At 35.2% G+C, this 13,557-nt stretch overlaps 1 protein-coding gene across 5 annotated transcripts in view; it reads right to left on the reverse strand.

Moving 5' to 3' along the window:
* The window catches only part of RNF17 (ring finger protein 17), a 110,608-nt gene that overhangs the window by 66,039 nt on the left and 31,012 nt on the right, over positions 1-13,557 (reverse strand). For all 5 annotated transcript variants that reach the window (XM_019971872.2, XM_070800321.1, XM_070800320.1 and 2 more), the window contains exons 10-16: positions 11,572-11,882; positions 10,371-10,460; positions 8,667-8,825; positions 4,823-5,012; positions 3,845-4,013; positions 2,333-2,523; positions 1,252-1,393 (exon numbers count right to left, since the gene is read on the reverse strand). In XM_019971872.2, the coding sequence (XP_019827431.2) occupies positions 1,252-1,393; positions 2,333-2,523; positions 3,845-4,013; positions 4,823-5,012; positions 8,667-8,825; positions 10,371-10,460; positions 11,572-11,882 (1,252 nt within the window). The remainder of the gene's footprint in view (positions 1-1,251; positions 1,394-2,332; positions 2,524-3,844; positions 4,014-4,822; positions 5,013-8,666; positions 8,826-10,370; positions 10,461-11,571; positions 11,883-13,557) is intronic.

Consider the following 13,557-nt stretch of genomic DNA (forward strand, 5'->3'; position numbering starts at 1 on the left):
GCAATCACAATCAAATTACTCATGACAGTTTTCATACAACTACAACAATAATCCAAAAATTTACATAGAACCTTAAAATACCGAGAACTGCCAAAGTAATCCTGAGGAAAAAAAAAGAAAGAGGCATAACTCATCCAGATTTCAAATAATACTACAAAGCTCCAGTAATTAATGGAAGGACTGATGCTGAAGCTGAAACTCCAATACTTTGGCCACCTGATACGAAGAGCTGACTTATCTGAAAAGACCCTGATGCTGGGAAAGATTGAAGGCAGGAGGAGAAGGGGACGACAAAGGATGAGATGGTTGGACAGTATCACTGACTCAATGGACATGAGTTTCGGTAAATTCTGGGAGTTGGTGATGGACAGGGAGGCCTGGCATGCTGCAGTCCATGGGGTCACAAAGAGTCGGATATGACTGAGCGACTGAATTTAACTCAACAGTAATCAAAGTTGTATGGTATTGGTAAAAAATCAGACATATGGATCAATGGAACAGAACAGAGAGCCCAGAAATATATACACATGCCTATGATCAGGTGACAGGCTTTGAGTGAGTCCGGCTCAGTCCTGGCTCTACTCTTTTGTAGCCATATGACCTCTGCAAGTTGCTTCAGGCCTTTGGTTAGAATTTCCACTTCTTAAAATGAATGTAATAGTATCCTCCTCATAAGACTGATGTAAAGATTAATGAGTTAATTCACACAAAACATTATGGCCCTTACAATGCATTAATTCATATAGAACATGGACACAAAGAGATCAATAATGACAAACCTTAATGCTGGTAGCTATCTAAAACAAACCCATCAATCATATATCCAAATAGACAATGGAATGCCTTTAACTGGAATCTATTTTAATGTTCAAATTCAGAATATTACCTAGCAATAAATAAATCCTCATACATTATCAGAAATGGGTGTTATTTTATTTTGATCTGCCAGTTCTATATGCTCTCCTGCTTTCTAGATTTCAGAAGGTAGCAAGAAATATTTATACATTAGGGATCCTTCATTTTCCTTCCCCTTCCTATTTTCACTAACTTGCAGGATGACGATTTCCTTCAATTTACTATGAATCACGTGAGTTTCTTGTTTAAAGTTGCAGCTACCAAGAAACTTAAAATTTATAGAAGGCTGACAGCAGTTTGTTTGCTCTAGAATGCATACTGGGCACTCATTTCCATTATACATTTTACTTAGTATTTGAAAAAATACGTTGTCTCAAAGGACCATTATATACTTACCAACTGAAGATAGAAATCAGAAGGACTATTTATATGACAAACCATAACTGAAACATCTGTCATTTCTTTAGGCAAAATAGGTGGAGGATAGTGTAAGGTCGTATTTTTTCCAGAATGACTTCTTGGTGTTTGAGATCTAAACCTAATTAAAAGCACAATTAAAAGCATAAGCAAGAGCCATTCTCCTAAGATCTCTCTTCTCTCAGTGAATTGATCTGAAGAAAAGACCTGCACATATACTGATTTATCTACCAAGAATATTTTCCCAACCTTTCTCTTCTAATTTATAATATTTTGTGGCATTATCTTTAATTATCAAATAAGCATAAATAAGAGGTCAAGTCTCAAAACTCAATAATTAATCTTTAAGTTTGTGTTGGAGCATTTTTGAGTTGGGCCTACATTTAGTACTCAAAGTTTCTACTCTTTTGGTTGACGTGATACTCATGGTCTATGGCAGCACTCAAGGAAGGCCAGCTGAGGGTTTTCTTTGGCCCCTTCCAGCTACAATAGCCTACTTAAGTTTTACAGAATGCAATCTACTTGGGTCACTTCCAGACTGTTATTGCTCAGGACAGAAAGTATCTTCCATTATCTCTGTGGTTACTTTTATCTCTTTGTTCATCACAGACAAGAAAGAAAAGAAATATAAGTATCTACTCGAGATTCATATATTAATATACAGTAGTGATTATGATCTTACTCCAAAGCTTAGAAAATTTAAATAAGGAACTGTTAAACACTAGCTACTTGTAAGGTTAGCTAGAGTCTAAAAAAAAAGTTCACTATCTTACCAGTAACTTCTATTTTGAGCTACCTTAATATCCCTATTTCCTTAAATCAAATGATCTGAATCCAATTTTCACACAACTGTACTTGGAAAACTCTGACAGAGATACCTTTAAATTCTCAGAATATGTTACGGTGTGCTCCCTGATAGTCTAGTGCTTAGGACTGGGTGCTCCCTCTTAAGAGTATGTTATAGTTCACTTTAGAGCCCATGTTTTTTTAAAGGTAAAATCTGCTATTCTGATCTATAGCTATAACCTTGAAGATATTTATGTTTTAATAAGTTACCTACCTTGCTAGTTCCATAAAAACTAATGCATCTCTAAGAGACACAGGCATATCACTGCTTATTTTATTTGTTGGTGGTTTTTGCAGATCTACAATAAGCACACCATCTTCTTCTTTAAAAACTTTCATTAAAACAGCCTTCTTATTTACCATTTTCAAAAATTCTATTTTAGCTTCTTCTCCCCAGCCTTCACTCTATGGAAAAAGTAAAATTTCAATGTGTTCAGTAATTATAATTAACTCTAAATGGTACAATATTGTAGATTTATCTTTCTAACAGTAAATTTGAGCAAAGGCACTGAACCAACCATAGATAGAAGAAGATAGAAACAACTGGGCTCACAAACCCAAGGAGGAGTCTTTATGTATGTACAATGTACAGATCATACTTGGATTTTATTAACGTGGTCTCAAGGTGACCATAAGCTGTTGCACTTCAGGACTTAGTTTTACTTGTGAATATTAATATGAAAATAATAAATAAAAATTTAAAGATAAAAGAAGTATTGACATACAAAATTTCCCCTTAAACGATGAGATACAAAAGGTAATTCTAAAAGTATAATGGAAGCCATGTAATACATTAGATATTTATAATCATCATCAGATGCTTAGTTCCCATTACTAGCAATATACGAGGCACATGCTACTTAAATAATAAGGAAAAATACTCACCCATTGAAAAAAATTAAAAAAAAATTGTGCTCACTGATCTTTGAATCTTTAAGTACGCATACATTTCACGGGTCAAAACCACATATTCCTTAAAAATAAAAAATTTTCTAAAGATTTTATGAACATAAAAAAGTAAAACCTACTCAGAATAGATAAGTGCAAAAAAAAAAAGTTTTATCCTTCATAGGATAAAATCAAAATAATTTTGAGGAAAACATCAGTGCTAATATTTTTATATGTTTCCTTTTATTTCTTTATTCATTCTTTCAAATATTTGTTGAATGCCTACTGTGTGCTAGGTGATATGCTAAGTGCTGGAATACAAAGATGAACAAAGGCACAGACTCCTGTTTTCAGACTTTCTAATAATACAACTGCTTAACATGTATTCTTACACACAATTTCTGTCTTCTAGGAGTTTCAAATCTTTCTGGGGAACAAATATTCATAAATAATACAAAAGCAGAATGCAATATAGTTAATAAGTAGTGAGCAAAGAGTCATGAAAATAGAGAAGAAATGTATAGAAACATATGCCATACCATGTCAAATTTTTTTCTCTCCATATTTATTTGACTCTAAAATTTAGTGGTTTACTCAGATATTCACCCATCATTAAGTTCATATACACATATTAAGTATAATCTCCCATTAAGATCAATTCTGATTGTAGAAATGGAAGTTCAATTCCTTTTTCACTTGCACCAATAGTTTATTATGCAAAAGGTATTTAACAAGTGAACTGGTGCCATGAACCTACATTCAGTAATCTGAACCCTAAAGCATAGTTAAAATTGGACTATTTGGCCCCCAAACAAGAAATAATTTAAGTCTCACTTACTGAATTCTGTGGAACAATGTCTTTCAATGAACATGGATGTGCTAGTGGCTGGACATCTTTCAGCAGTTCTTCAATATATGGCTCAGACTTTCTCAGAACCAGACATAAGTCATTTAGTATGATATGCTGCTTAGCAATGTGCTCTGATCTCACATGAGAGTCACCAACTCTGGGAAGAATTCAAGCAATAGTTAATGAAAATAATGCTTCAAGCCCAAGCTTGTCTTAGCCCACAAAAGGTATGCATTTAGAATACCTTAGAATTCTACACATTCTCTTTTTAAGTTAAATCTTCTAGAAAGTTATATTCTGATTCATACTATCTCATAATATAGATTCAACCTATCTTTTAAAACCACAGACACTATTTTTACCTACAGAATAAATCTCAACAGCCTTTATCTGGATTATCTTTCATATATATAAAGGCATAATGACACACCCAAACAGCAATATATTTGTTTATAAAGTTATGACCATTTAATAAAATGACCATGCAAGAGTTAATACCGGTCCTTACTACAAGAACCTCTTCAATTTGCTTTATTTTGCTGTAAGACTAATGGAAACATTTCTGAACACCTAGAATGAGCTAGACACTATGCCACTTTAATATGAATAATGAGATTAAATAAATATGATTGAAATTTTTACTCATCTGGCAACTAACGAACATTTAAAAGAAAGAAAATTTTTGTGCTTCATTCTCTGCTTTGAAGCAATGTAGAAGATTATTTAAGTTTGAAACATCAAAAAGTTCTTTTTCTAAGCTCCCCATCTAGTAGCACTGATAAAGTATAATACTTTGCTAATTTAGTAATGAGTAAGACAAATTTCAAAGCAAAATAAAAAGTATATGACTTGGAAGTGAAGAAGGATAACTTATTTCTACCTCTTCCTAATTTTCTTTATTCTTTAGTATTACCCCATCACAAGTGTTTCTAAGCAGGCAAGGAATATATAATACTTATAACATACCCTGCAACAATGAGCACTTCAGAATTTCCAAAATCTACCATGAATATTTGTATTAGTGCAACTTCACGGACTGAGAATTTGGTTGGACTACAAAGTTTTCTAATACTTTCACTTCCCATTGGAATTAATTCAGTAATAGTTCCTCGACACCACATTCCATTTTCAATACTGTTGATAAATATTCTTGCACCTACATAATGGAGACAAATGATTATCAATGTCTACAAAGAAAATATCTAATTACCTCTAATTTACAAACAAGTACATTAGATTCTATCACAAAAAAGTCTTAATTCACTTATTAACTGGTGATATACTACTGAGTCAGTGCTATGAGAGGGATCAAAGGTAGTATATTTTGGCAATTTCTGTTATACAGAATCTTGTGAACTAGACAGGAAGGTGAAAATACAGAGTATCAAGCCAGCAGTCCTTTATTGAGGACCTGTGTTTTATGAACTATAATAAAGATGAGTAAGACTGTCCTGCTCAAGAAAGGAGAGGAGCCCAAATCCCTTAGGGCATGGTGTGGCACACCCCACCGCACGTCAGGACTGTCGGGACTGGGTTTCAGTGTGGAGAACCCTTCGTCCTGGGACATGGGGTCTGGCTGGAAAGGCGGCCACTCCCTCGACTGTCTTGCATGGCACATTCGTGGGGAACCTGGTACTAAACCATTCGTAGATGACCTGCTTCTGGGACGGGGTTTCCAACGAAGCAGAGCAGTTCCCTTGCTGTAATCTATTCAAAGTCAGCCCTCGACACAAGGGTTTGTAAAAAACAGAAGAAAAAAAAAAGAATAACAAGAAATCTAATTTTTTCTTAAAAAAAAAAAAAGAAAGGAGAGGAGACATGCAAGTAAATGACTATCAATCACTGTACTTATAACAGTAAAGATCATCCTTGTACATGTACACACACACACATGTACAGATACAGACGTACTGAAATCTATAAAATACTTAGGTAGCATAAAGGAAGATGCAATGACCTTCTCTTGGTTAAAGGGGAGTAAAAGTTAGGAAACCAAGAAAGGCAGAGCGTGAAAGGCAAAAATTAAGAAATTAATACACAATGGAGTTCAGAAAAGGGGAAAGTGAACCAAGGATTGAACAGCAGAAGAAGACCTTATGGAAGGATCAGATGAATTACAAATTAATAACTAGAAAAAAAATCAAGTTAGAATGAAGCCTGAATTTTTACTTTTACTATCAGCTCAGCAATGTTCTCAGTAGTTTGTGTCTGAATTTACCTTCTCCCCACAACAACCCCACAGATATGCTGCTTCCAGCCCATAGGTAAGGACACCAGGCAAAGAGAGGCTGCAAATCCAGCCCAAGCCGCATGGCTACTTACAAGAGGGAGGAAGAGAACCCATGCAATCTTGGAGCCCATTCTCTTAACAACTGAGCTAACATCAGAGATGAATTTGGTAAGATTTGTTCATTTACCCTATAGAGAGAGGCTGCAAAATCCCCTCTCCATTTGCTAATAAGAACAGGATAGCTCAAGGGCACACAGGATAACCTTTCAAGTTCTACCAAAACTTGTATTTGGCCTTGAGACTTTCATCAACCTTCCTCTTATGTTGATACATTATATAACCAATATTCTTAAACTATATTCTATTGAACTATTCTTTGTTGAAATGGATGAGATAAAAGCCTATTGAAGCCTTTTGCTGTTCTTTATAATGAAAAGCTCAGACAGAAAAAGGGAACAAGAGGATACTCAGCTAAAGCACTGTATTACATTTCTTCCCTTAACACTAATTTCTCAAAAGATAATGAGTATATAAACTATGTATATCTACCTTGAAATAATTATCCGTGACAACTTAAAGAATGATATTTTGACTTTCTTAGAATATTTTCTGAAACTAAACTGAGCTCTTTTATATATATATTAAATTTAGAGAATTATTTGCAGTCATTAAAAATTTAACTATATATAAGTTTACCACTATACTTCCCTCCTTAGACATTCAAATTTAAAAACTGTTAACTTTAAAAATTATTATTCATTTTATCAGAAGTATATGATGATTCTAATCTTCTGATATTCTGATAAGCTACAAAGATCAGCTGAGAGTTAGCAACACGTTTAAAGAACTACCAATATAAAGTTGGGGCTTCTCTGATGGCTCAATGGTAAAGAATCCACCTGCCAATCCAAGAGATGCAGGTTCGATCCCTCGGTCAGGAAGATCCCCTAAGAGAAGAAAATGGCAACTAACTGCAGTATTCTTGCCTGGACAGAGGAGCCTTGAGGCTATAGTCCATCAGGCCTCAAAGAGTCAGACATGACTTAGCGACTAAACAACAGCAGCAACAAATATAAAGCTGAATAGATAATATAGTACTTTTTGATATCAGTTATATACAGGCATTGAATGATATTAATAGAATGAGAAAATGCTCTACTAATAAATCAAATCACAGCTTCATTAGAGTATAATCATATTTACTCAACATTAAAGAAGATATTTGTAATGAAAGCCTGTACTGTATGTACTTAGTCACTCAGTCATGTCTGACTCTTTGTGACTCCATGGACTGTAGCCCGCCAGGCTCCTCTGCCCATGGGGATTCTCTAGGCAAGAATACTGGATTAGGCTGCCATGCCCTCCTCCAGGGGATCTTCCCAACCCAGGGATCAAACCCAGGTCTCCCGCATTGCAGGCGGATTCTTTACCATCTGAGCCACCAGGGAAGCCCATGAATACTGGAGTGGTTAGCCTATCCCTTCTCCAAGAGATCTTCCCGACCCAGGAATCAAACCAGGGTCTCGTGCATTGCAGGCAGATTCTTTACCAGCTGAGCTACCAATGAAAGCCTAATTTATGGCAAATTATACACAGAATTAAGATGCATTGATTAAATTTACCAGCTACCTTCTGTATGGCACTAGGAAATAAGATGCACTGCCCTGCATCTATCTCATTTAGATGTTCAATGACATCTTCAACATCCACATGAGGATAGCAAGGGATGATATGCATACTACAAGAAACACTTAGAGAAATACTTTTCTCTAGAGACAAGGGGACAAATTATTTAACCCATTATGGACTTTATAATTTAAAAAATCTCACCATACTCCATAATGGAGTTTTTGTGTATATTTCACTCAACAGTCAATTTTATGTCCATCAACAGATGAATGGATAAAGATGTGGTACATATATACAATGGAACACTACTCAGCCATAAAAAGATCAAAATGATGCTATTTGCAGCAACATGGTCAGATTAGATTATCATGCTAAAGTGAAGTAAGTCAGACAAAGATAAATACCTCATGATATATATAACTTATATGTGGAATCTAAAATATGATATAAATGAACTCTAGTGAAACAGAAACAGATTCACAGACCTAGAAAACAGATTTGTGACTACCAAGGAAGAGGGGGGCTGGGAGAGGGATGAAGTAGGAGTTTGAGGTTAGCAGATACAAACTATCACGTACAGAATGGATAAACAAAAAGGTCCTAGCGGGAACACAGGCAATTATATTCAATATGTGGTGATAAACCATAATGGAAAAGAATATGAAAAAAAGACAGCAAGTTCCAAATTACTATGACTCCAATTAAACTTGGCAAATGATATGTATTAAAAACATTTGAATTATGTATACTGTATACCATAATAGTATTACTACTATGATATCTCTGAGCAAAAAAATTAATATTTAGCTCATTTACCTAAATAAAATTTAGCTTATGTTAAATAATTCCAAAAGCTTTATGCTTGCTCAAATCTGTATTATAAAAAGTCTACATGAGTTGCCAAGTATTTAACTAAGCTTTATATTTTAACTTGAAATAATACTTCATTACCTAGCTCCAAAACATCTGAAGGATCAAGGTGTAAATTCTTATTGCAAAACTGATTCACCTTCCTTTCCAACACTGTTGCATCTTTTATTTGTGAATACTTCCGAATGTAGAAGTGGCAAGGATGTATTACATGGCTTACAAAAACCAGCTCTGGAGAACCTGGATGAGAATTTTCAAACCACATTAATAAACCAAAAGTTAGGAAAGAATTCACAAAAATTGAATGCAGTATCTTCTAAAAGAATGTGTCCCGTAGCACTGCAAACTCTAGAATACTTAAGCCTCATAAAAGAGTAACCCAAATCCCAAATAGTAACCCAACGGACAAATAAATTCCACTTTCACAATGATTTCTTTAGCAACCTGAACTGTAAACATTTGCAAAATATGTTAAATAAGTGGAATTGAAGTTCACGTAGGTACCTAAGTTAGTTAGGTACCAGACAGAATACATACTATAACCTACGGCATTACGTCAAAACTTCAGAATTTATTCATAAACATAATTAGAGCTTCAGAACCCCAATGACAATGATGTTTCTAGTATTGCTACAAAAATCCTGTATAAACTACACTAAACTGAAGGAACCAATAATTAGCTCATGGCTGCTTTGACTCCTAGATCTTATCAGGCCAGAGAAGTATGAAAAAATGTCTTGGAAAACCAACATAGTGAGCAGCATTTAGAGGGAGATGTGTATGTTTTGGTGGAAGTAAGGGTGGGGTAGAATAAAAAAGACAGAAACTTTTTTCATACAGTAGTAATTAAGCCAAGTGTTTTTACTGATATGAAAAGATCTCCAGAGTATAATGTTGAGGAAGGAATTAGGGGACTTTCCTGACAGTCCAGTGGTTAAGACTCCATGCTTCCATTGCCAGGGGCACAGGTTTTATCCCTTGTCAGGGAACTAAGATCCCATGTGTTGCATGGCATGGCCAAAAACAGAAAAAGAAAAATAGAAAGAAAACAGAGAAAGGAAGGGAAAGAACACAGCAGTGTGTATGGCAAGCTATGTTTTATGTACAAAAACAAAAGCTAAGAGTCAGAAACATAATATATGTGTATTTGTTCAAATATGCATAAAGAAGCTCTAGAAAGGAGGAATAGACTAAATGGAATGGGAGTAGATTAGGGGAAAAGGGTCACAGGGTATTTAATATATTTAATTTTTAAACAATGCAGATGCTCTAATAAATCTAGTAAAAGTGACTAGGAGGAACTGAAGTATAGATACAAGATAAAAAACTGAACAAATAGGTCATTTTACCTATCCAATACAGATCATGAAGAATAACACCCATACTGAGGATGAGGTAAAGCAATAAGTATGTGTTACTGGGGAGACAGCTGAGGGAAGTGTTATAAATTTCAGAAATGTTTTTGCCAATAACAGACAGGATTTTTAACATTAAAAAAGAAGTTTTGGGAATTTCTTTGGCAGTCCAGTGGTTAGGAATTAAGGGTTCCCACTGCCATAGGCCTGGGTTCAACTCCTGGTGGAAAAGCTAAGATATCACAAGCCAGCACAGCAAAAAAAAAAAAAAAAAGAAAAGTTTTAGTTATTAATAAAATTCATTTTACTCACTGTTTCACTCTCTGTAAGTTACTTATATAACTTTATACTTTATATAAATTTATATATAACAGAATACTTTTTATATACATCAAACTCTGCTACATCAAGTTCAGAGTTGTTAAAGTACCTGTTTTTGATCCAAAAGAAACAGATGACTTTTTCTGAAGAGGCTTTGTTGGGTATCTAGGTGTCTTAGCAAAATAATCTGTGAAGCATGCTTCATCAAAATAGGAAATAAAGGCAACTGTGTTAGTTTTATTATGTTGATAACGGCATACTTAACACACTGCTTGAGAAGCTGTACTTGAATTTGGCAAAATACTGGATTGGTTGAGACCCTTATGTATCAGCAAAGTCCTGTTAGTTTTCTTAACTTACTGAGATAACCAATGATAATAATAATATAGCGGAAAAAAACAGCTTGTCTCTTTTTTGGTATCATTTTGGGAAGTCAACCAATGGAACAGAGTGGGAGTGGGGGCAGGGGGGAGGGAGGAGAAAACCAAAGCTGATTCTTGAAAGTGGCCCTAAAGACAACTGACAGTGTAACTACACCCAGCAGTATCTCACTGGCGTTGATGGTGAGAATACCAACACTAGAAATCTAATCAAACCATCATGATAACATTTAAACGTTACCAAATAGATGCTTCTATATGTTACCTGGGTCTCCCGCTTCACCATTGGAGCCACCAGCAAAGCCCAATATTCATGATAGTTCATTTTTATAAAGGATTACATCTCAGGACAAAAATTTAGGATATTCTGTTCTTAAATTTAAGGACAATGTCATCAGACTGCTTCTACTAACACCATTTACTTGTAGTATTTTCATCTTTTATAGAGGTTTGTATGTGGAACGCTGATTCCCTGGTGGCTCAGATGGTAAAGCGTCTGCCCACAATGCGGGAGACCTGGGTTTGATCCCTGAGTTGGGAAGATCCCCTGGAGAAGGAAATGGCAACCCACTCCAGTACTCTTGCCTAGAAAATTCCATGGATGGAGGAGCCTGGTGGGCTACAGTCCATGGGGTCACAAAGAGTCGGACACAACTAAGCAGCTTCACGACTTCATGATGTGGAATGCTAAAAAGTCAAATACACTCACTAAACCAAATATTAGAGTTTAGCTGTATTATTGCACTAAAATTAAAAATTATCCTAAATTTGGAAAATGTGAAAGGAGTGGCATGGGATCAACAGCTTTACTCATAATGAGATGTAAGATAATAGACATATGTTTGTTAAGGTCAGGGACAAACAGGTATTAATTTTGTTTCCAATTCCAGACATGATTTATTGTTTCCCTGTTTTTGTATTTTTACTCACTTTCCAGGTTTTCTTCTTCTTCAATAATTTCTTCAATGATCACATCAGGGCTAGATCCCACCTGAGGTAGAGCAGCAATGGTTTTAGGGAGTGTTGCTGCAATAACCTCTTTCTGTGGCTGGAAGTCAGCTGCCAAATGCATGTCATTGTTTTCCCATTGTGAAGAAGTCAGTGGGGCTTCATTAGTTAGGACAGAAATGTCAGCCTTTTTCTTTTCTAGTGATAGGTATGTACCACCATAAGAAAATTCCTTTTTACAACTGTATTTCTTTTGACCATTCTTTTCCATTTCACTTTCTTGAGGATTACATCTGTTTAAAAATACAGAGGCTACATTAAATCATAATTTTTTAGATCTACTTTAAAACCACATGACAGTACTGCAACACATACATATAAAGAGTTCAAGTTGTACAGGTGTCCCATGAGTATTTTTAAAAACAGCAACACTGAAATAATTTACATACTATAAAATCCGATAATTTCTACTAAATTTAGAGTTGTGTAACCATCATTATAACTTCATTTTACAACATTCCCATTATCCCAAAAGAAACTCCTGCCCATTCCCAAGAAGTCCACAAGCTTTAAAAGGTCAACAACAGAAAATCAATGAGAAGTTGAAGAAAGAACTTGCCACAGTCAAGTCACAACTATCTGATCCTAAAAGAACAGTGGATATGGTTTTCAATTTTAATTGTTCAAACTTCGATTTGGCTTTGGTGTTTGATTTTAAATTATGCTAAGATTATTTCTCTCAATTCACTAGCTTAAAAATAAAGTGTAGGAAGCACTGAGAGGTACAATCCTGAGACAATTTCTAGAAACCTACATAGAGGGTTAAAACAACGATTAGTCTGAATCCTTTGGGTATGATTATTCAACAGCCACTAACCTGCAGCTGATTATTCACTTCACTCCATATTTTTCTATCTTCAGAAATCCACACAGATAAAAGCTATCAAATCTATAGGTATAGAAATTCTATCAAAGAAATGAGATTGAGTCTCAGAAGCCTTTATTCTAGTTAACCCATGAAAGTTTTAGTTTCTTCACAGATCACCATATAAGAAGCCAAATGAAATCAGAAATAAGAACCTACAAAGCCAACTGAATTCAGCAGACCTATTTTATCTGTCTCTAAATACATGTTGACTAAAGGTCCGAACACCTCCTAAGTATACATATACGTACACAACTTTGTAATCTAAAACATTTCTTTGTATCTTATCTGACCTTACATTTAACATTGTCAATCAACTCCTGCCTCACAAACCTCTCCTCCTTTGACTTCTAGAGTATCAGTCTCTCCTGCTCCCTCTTCCTTTCCTATGGTTTGCAAGTTACTCTTTCCCTGTCTTGAAATTTAGTATTTTTCTAGGGCTCAGTCCTTGACCCAATTCAATATCTGTTTTCACTATGCAAACCCATTCTTTAATTACCACCTGTCATCAGTAGAGGCAGGCTACAGTGATATTCCCTAAAATCTAGGGAGAAATTTAAAAGACTTCTGAGTAAAACTTAAAACCATGGCAAGATCAGTATAGACGCTTAAAGAAAATACCTTTTGGTATCAAAAATATTTGACAGTAACCATATTCAAGTTATGAAAACATCTAGAAGAATGTACTGACTGGAAAGGATGATCATCCATGAAAATACAGAAAGTCAAGTCACAGAGGTATACAGGGGCCAGGGCTCCATGTGTGGGCAAGATGACTCGAGCCAAAGGCCTGGTACTTGAGGCCTCTGGCAAGGTCTTCCCTGTGGGGTCAAGGAACACAGCAGGCTGACTAGTACCAACACTCTTCACAGCTATTTGATATATCTTATTCCCTTTATTCCAAAAACACCACGAAGCTTCTGATGATTTGGCTTTCTGTGTCTGTTTGGATATTAGAAAAGAATGCCAACATAAGTATTCTATTAATAGTTCCTGTGATAATACTATCTGCCCCTTAAGTTAATAAACTGGCATTCAGATCA

This window comes from Bos indicus, chromosome 12 (genome assembly GCF_029378745.1).
Source record: "Bos indicus isolate NIAB-ARS_2022 breed Sahiwal x Tharparkar chromosome 12, NIAB-ARS_B.indTharparkar_mat_pri_1.0, whole genome shotgun sequence".
NCBI lineage: Eukaryota > Metazoa > Chordata > Mammalia > Artiodactyla > Bovidae > Bos > Bos indicus.